The following is a 5,764-nucleotide window of genomic DNA, read 5'->3' as shown; positions in this document are numbered from 1 at the left end:
TTGCTGCCCCCGTGCTGGACAGGCCCTGTGTGGGCAGGACAGATGACTTGGGACGGACAGCAGCGACTGAGACAGCCCACACAGCATGGTCCCTGGTTCCCTCGGCACAGGAACAAGCTTTATTGCCGTTTTTCACAGGCGCCGTGGTTGAGCAAGTTCCCTGTTTCCCCATCACCTCTGTGCCGACCTAACCCACAGGTAGAGCTTGCAGAGTTGATCCCTGTTCTCCGGGCGGTCCCTGACAAGACCTGTTGTGGTTCTGGTAACAGACCAGGCTGGCTGGTCTGTCTTGCCTTCAAGGAACTGAAGGTTTGGTTTCTTGAACCTCTCATCTCAAGAAGCCAAACCTCTCTGTGCCTCCTCATATGAAGTCTTTCTGTAGCAAGAGACTACAAAAACACAAGCCCAAAGGAAAGGAAGCAGATTGCCAGGAGGACCCACTGTCTCCTTCATTTTAGGTTAAGGAGGCAGCAAGACATAGACAAGGGTGGCCATAATCAACCCGATGCTGAAGAAGACCTTGAAGATGTGGGGTGTGGTGCTGGAGGGGGCAGCGTGGTCCCCAGCATTGCCTTGCAGAGGCCTGACCACACGCTGCTGCTGGGTGAGGATGGCCTCCCTGGCACCGGCCCACTTGCCTGGGCCCCGCAAGCGGTACTGGTATGGAGTGCAGGGCCCAAAGGCAACCTCCCATGCCAGCTTGGGGTCGGTGAGGAAGAGGGTGAGCAGGTTGGGCTTGACCTCCACCTGGCAGGTGAGCTCGTTCATGTAAGGGATGTAATCCACCTGGATGGTGTGCCGCTGGCTCTTCACGTACCTGTGGGCAGGGAGAGCAAGCAGGTTTGGCAGGTGGGCACAGGGGTGACGGTGACAGGGCCGACGCCTGCCCTGGTTCCTTATCGCTTGGCCATTTTCTTCTTGGTTTGCATGACATCAGCCAGCATGTCAGCGGATGGCGGCAGGTCCTGCAGCCCTGCGGAAGAGGAGGCTGTAGCTGGGAGGAAGGGCTGTGCTCCTATCACAGTCTGGCTGGCTCTGCAGCCCAGCCTCGCCTTTGCTTGCACATGGAAACCTCTGAGGCTTCAGGGACATGCTACCATGTCAGGAGCAAAGTGTGAGGCATGGGCGAAGAAAGTAACAGCAGAAAATGAAAAGGGGAAGGTGGTTTGCAGGCAATTGGACCTGTGGCTCCCACAAGAGAAGATGAGTGTTAGGCTCGTTGCAAAATGCAATGCTGTTTTTTGTCCCCATGAAGAAGCAAAATAAGATAAAAAGGCGAGTGGGGGAAAGCAGTGTGTGATGAGATGTGACCAGCTGAACAACTCAGCCTTGCCATGTCTGGGTGAGCCCATCTGCATTCCCCCAAACTGCCTTGCTTACCCTTGAAGATGTGGGTGGCCCAGCGACACTGGAGCTCAGAGATGGGCATGATGGCACCCAGGGGCTGGACGAGGCCAATGAAAGCCAGTGTTGGCTTCTCCAGATCAGGGGGAAACATGAATTTGTAGAGGGAAATCTGGTTCTCCATTACTTTCACATAGCTTTCAAGGAAGGGGAAGGAGAAGGTGTAGCCTGTGGCAAAGACCACAGCGTCAATGTCTTCCCTGGTGCCGTCTTCAAAGATGGCAGATGTTTCTGTGAACTCCTGGGTGTTTGGCTTCACCAGCACCCTGCCTGAAATGATGCGGTTGGGCAGGTCATCACTGATGGTTGGGTGTTGGTCAAGGACCCTGGAATGCAAACCTTGTGTGTGCCCGGGCAGTGGGACAGGCAGCAGGATGGACAGCATGGGGCAGGCAGCCGGACTGCTGCCAGGGCACTCACCGGTGCTGGGGCCGCAGGCCATAGAGCTCATGGTTGAAGCGGGCATTAAGCTTCCTCTCCAGGAGAAAACTGATGGCTTTTTGAGGCAGCAGGCTTTGGAAGAGCTGTATGAAGCGGCTGAGATAGGAAAAGTCAAAGGGATACCCGCCATCTGCTACCCGGTGCAGCACCCAGGTTCCACGCTTGGTGCTGAGGAAGACCTGGAAGGGAGCAGAGGAGAGGTGGTGATGTGGCAGCATCCTCAGGACTGGGTTGGGTTTTCACCATGTTCCTTGAACAGGGATGCCAGCACAGCTGCTAGGACCACAACAGCCACCCCCATTGAGAGGGGATGGGTGCTTGTGGCTGGGTGCTGGAGAGAGAGAATCCTGCGGTGGATGGTGGGGCATTGCTCAGTCCTGGTGGCTCTCTGGCACACCTGCTCAGCTGCATGGCTCAGCTCCACTGAGATGTCGATGCCTGAATTCCCGCTGCCAACCACGACTACCCGCTTCCTTGAGAAGGACTGTGGACTCTTGTAGTCCCAGCTGTGCAGGTACCAGCCCTCAAACTTTTCCAGCCCTGGAAGAGAGAGAGAAGCCATGCTAGGCAGGGATGTGGAGTGGGGGGTGGCTGTCCCCCTGCTCAGACTGGTGGTGTGTTTTCAGAACAGGTTGGGACCAGAGAGACCAACAGCAGCAGTGTGGCCCTGGAATGATGCCCAGAGAGGTGGTGGCATCTCCAGCCTGGGACATGCTCAGTGTGACCCTCAGCATCCTGCTCTGGCTTTGGGGCTGGCCTGGCTTGCAGCAGGGCTTGGACTGGACACCTCCATGCTCCCATCCCAGAATCCTCCTGCAGTTCCTGCTTGGTGCTAGGTGTTGGGGCAGAGGAGCAGCCAGGATCTGTGCCATCCTGCCAGACCCTGGTGATGGTGTGCTCCAGCCCGTTCCCCAGCCACAGGGTCTCCACAGCTGAAAGCCCTCCAGGCATTTTTGGCTGGCACCAAAAGGCCAGCACTGGCACCAAGCTCTCAAGCCTTGCCACAGAGCTGGAGAGCCCAGCGGGTGCATGGCCAGTGGCTCAGGGAGTCAGTCGCTGGTGGGAGAGGTGAGCTGGCAGAAGTGACACTTGCCTGCAAGGCACTTCGGTCAGGTGCTGATAGCACAGCAAGAGCCACGTAGGACAGACCACCAAGATGAGTGGGATAGCAGCATGCTCATGCAATCCTGCCTGGTGTGTTACCCTGTGGAAGCATTTTGGCAGTAGCCAGGGTGGAGTGGGGACTAAGCTGGAGAGGGGGCTGGTCCCAGGGGTGTCAAGGACCAAGTGAGCAGAATCGGATGTGGTGGAGCAGGTTGAAGTGCTGGGCATACATGCGGAAGTACTCCATGATCTTGGAGTTGTGCATGTAGTTGGGGAAGTCTTCGGGGATTGGGAAGTCGCTGAAGCTCATCATCTCCTTGGAGGTGTTGATGATGACAGAGCGGTAGATGCTGGCGCGGCCCTCCTCAGGGTGCTCCTGCAGGAGCGGGGCACGGCTCAGCACTGGCCAGGGACCCAAGGGCTGCCTGCCTGGTGCTTCACTGTGCCTGTGTGTGCAGGGTTAAGCCACAGGTGATTGCACCTGTCCCTGCACCCAGCACTCTATGGGTGTGACTGCCCACCCCACAAAAGAGGGAAGAGGACTCTCTATTGGTGAGGACGATGAGTGGTAACAGTGTGTGGTGGGGTCTTGTGCCTTAGTTTCCCTGCAGCCACCCCTGTCTCTGATGTGATAGGGTGTTCCCAAAACTGTCAATGGTGTCATTGCCCCAGCTGCCACATCAGGTCTCACCAGTTTCTGAGCCAACACTGGCACTTCCAGCTAAGTGACCACTCCTGCTTGCTGAGTGTCTGCCCCAGCAGCTGGGTGCTGGCTTTGCTACCCCAGCCCCGTTTCTGACCCACCATGGGCAGAACCAGTGGACTGTAACTGGGCCACCCCAAACTCCATGCTGGCTTGGTGTGGTGTTCCCCCCCCCAGGCTTTCCCACTGTGTATCAGGACATTGTGAAAGGCTTCTTTGTCGGTTCCCAGGGGAAAAGTCAACAAACAGCCTTATTAGGTGGGGGCAGCAATGAGCTCTGGGGCTTCCCCTGATGATGGGAGAGCCGAGGCACAGAGGAGGAAGCGCTTGCTTCTTCTGCAAGGGTGAGTGCCACAGAAGCAGGGAGAGGAACAAGTGGGACTTCTAGACAAGGGCTGGGTAGGACAGGGACTGGGACAGACAGTGGGGTCAGATGGGACAAGGATGGGTAGGGAAGGACTGGAGGAGACAACGAACAAACCAGCAGGGGAAGGGATGGATAAGACTGGGAAGAAAGGGTCTGTCCTGCTGCTGGTGGGAAGGAGACAGGTCCCATGTAGCCAGGACACCAGCTTCCTGCTACCACAGCAGTTTATCTTACATGTGGTTTTCTGTGGAAACCTGACTGCCGCACATATGCAAAGCAGGGGTGAGGTTTGTTAGCTGCCAATGATCAATCCCAATGCTGTCTGTGCTGGTGCCGTGGGGCAGGCTGGCACAGCGCAGGGCTTACCTCAAAGCGCCAGAGCCCCCCGATGTCTCTGCTCTTCTCAAAGCAGGTGGGTTCCAGCGCCTCATCCAGGCAGCATTTCAAGGCACACAGGCCAGAGGCACCAGCACCAGTGATGGCTACTTTCTGGGCAGCCATGTCCTGCAGGACTATGGTGGTGGCAGGGATGTTGGGGAGTCCTATCCCAGGGCAAAACACACTTGGGGGTGTGTGGAGCCTGGTGGGTCGCGGCGGGGGTGCACAGTGCCTCTTGGTTGGGGATGGCTGTCCCGGTGTTTCTCCAGCCTGACTGAGATCAGCTGGGCTGTCACAGGATGTGTTTCTTCCAGATATGATCTACAGGTTCCCCCTGCTGTCATGCCACACCTCCTGCCTGCGCCTGCTCCTGCAAAGGGCTTATTAGGATCTGTAAGCGCTTAACAATGCCGACGCTGCCACGGGACTTCCTGCAGTCAGGGCTGAGATGTGGCCATGCTGCAGATTCTGGCAGGTCATGGCATGGAAAACAAAAGCTTGTGGATGCTGAGTGCACTGATGGCCACCAGCCGTGCAGCCCTGGCATGTGGTGGCCAGGAACCCCAGCACCGCTCCATGTCCCCAACCCACCCAATGGTGGGGCTGCACTCAGGAGATGAGGGTGGCACTGAGCTGTGCCGCTGTGACTCCCGGGGTGGGACACACCCTGAGTGAGGCTGTTTTGCTGTAGATACACACATGTGCATGCGTATGCATATGTACATGCCGTAGGATGTTGTCATGATGCTCATCTCAAACCTGTGTGAGTCCCATGGGCACACAGGGGATTGGTCGTACCAGTAATGGGAAAGACGCCTGTTTCTGTTTAACACGTTTATCCAGTTAGGAAGTCTGCTGTGCCATGGCTGCTCAGCTCTTGTGTGAGTGTGCCTGTGGTGGTGTGGCTGGGTTAGAGGCAATAGAAAAGCCTGGCATGTCTCTACTGGGTTGAAAAAGCAGGCTGAGAGGGACTGGATTTTACTGTGTGTGTGAACAGATTTCCTCCTGTGTCCTTGGCTGTGGCTTCCCAGGGGAAGGTGCAGACCAGGCACTAGGGTGTTATTTCACGAGCTGGGGAGGCTCTATGCATCTTGGGCTTGTTGTCTGGCCACAGCGGGGCCATGCGGGGCAGGGGGAGGTATCCTGTCAGCGCTGGGGTGCACAGGCTACTATGGGGCAGGGGATGAACAGCCCACCCTCCCGGCACATCCCTTCCCAGACTTGTGAGGCACCTACAAGTAGGCAAAACCAATGGCAAGGATGGTCACAGCTCCAACCAGCTTGAAGAAGAGGGGCATGGCAGGAGCTGACAGGTGCTCCTCCACGCGCCGTGTCTGCAGGGGCTTGATGATGCGCTGCCGCTGGGT

The 5,764-nt window shown here is 57.1% G+C and overlaps 2 protein-coding genes across 2 annotated transcripts in view; both read right to left on the bottom strand.

Moving 5' to 3' along the window:
* Positions 1-459: 459 nt before the first annotated feature.
* Positions 460-4,520, bottom strand: LOC104403925 (dimethylaniline monooxygenase [N-oxide-forming] 5-like). Its single transcript, XM_010012218.1, has 7 exons — positions 4,386-4,520; positions 3,130-3,325; positions 2,243-2,385; positions 1,825-2,024; positions 1,381-1,730; positions 904-973; positions 460-817 (listed from the first exon to the last, which is right to left on the bottom strand). Exons 1-7 carry the CDS (start codon positions 4,518-4,520, stop codon positions 460-462), a joined length of 1,452 nt encoding a protein of 483 aa, XP_010010520.1.
* Positions 4,521-5,629: 1,109 nt separating this feature from the next.
* LOC104403923 (dimethylaniline monooxygenase [N-oxide-forming] 5-like) overlaps positions 5,630-5,764 on the bottom strand; it is a 3,438-nt gene continuing 3,303 nt past the window's right edge. The window contains exon 8 of the mRNA XM_010012217.1: positions 5,630-5,758. Coding sequence (XP_010010519.1) covers positions 5,630-5,758 — 129 coding nt within the window. The remainder of the gene's footprint in view (positions 5,759-5,764) is intronic.

The sequence above is a fragment of the Nestor notabilis genome, unplaced genomic scaffold (assembly GCF_000696875.1).
Source record: "Nestor notabilis isolate BGI_N333 unplaced genomic scaffold, ASM69687v1 scaffold20723, whole genome shotgun sequence".
Taxonomy (NCBI): Eukaryota; Metazoa; Chordata; class Aves; order Psittaciformes; family Psittacidae; genus Nestor; species Nestor notabilis.
This window is presented reverse-complemented; position numbering and strand designations above follow the sequence as displayed.

What these genes read in the sequence shown, in the direction of transcription:
- LOC104403925 (XM_010012218.1), bottom strand. Translation starts at nt 4,520, where the DNA reads ATGGCTGCCCAGAAAGTAGCCATCACTGGTGCTGGTGCCTCTGGCCTG. An exon ending in TGAGCCATGCAGCTGAGCAG is followed by an intron (nt 2,025 to 2,242) that starts GTGTGCCAGAGA and finishes GCTCCCTTCCAG; the next exon opens with GTCTTCCTCAGCACCAAGCG. An exon ending in ACCAAGAAGAAAATGGCCAA is followed by an intron (nt 818 to 903) that starts GCGATAAGGAAC and finishes CCCTGCCCACAG; the next exon opens with GTACGTGAAGAGCCAGCGGC.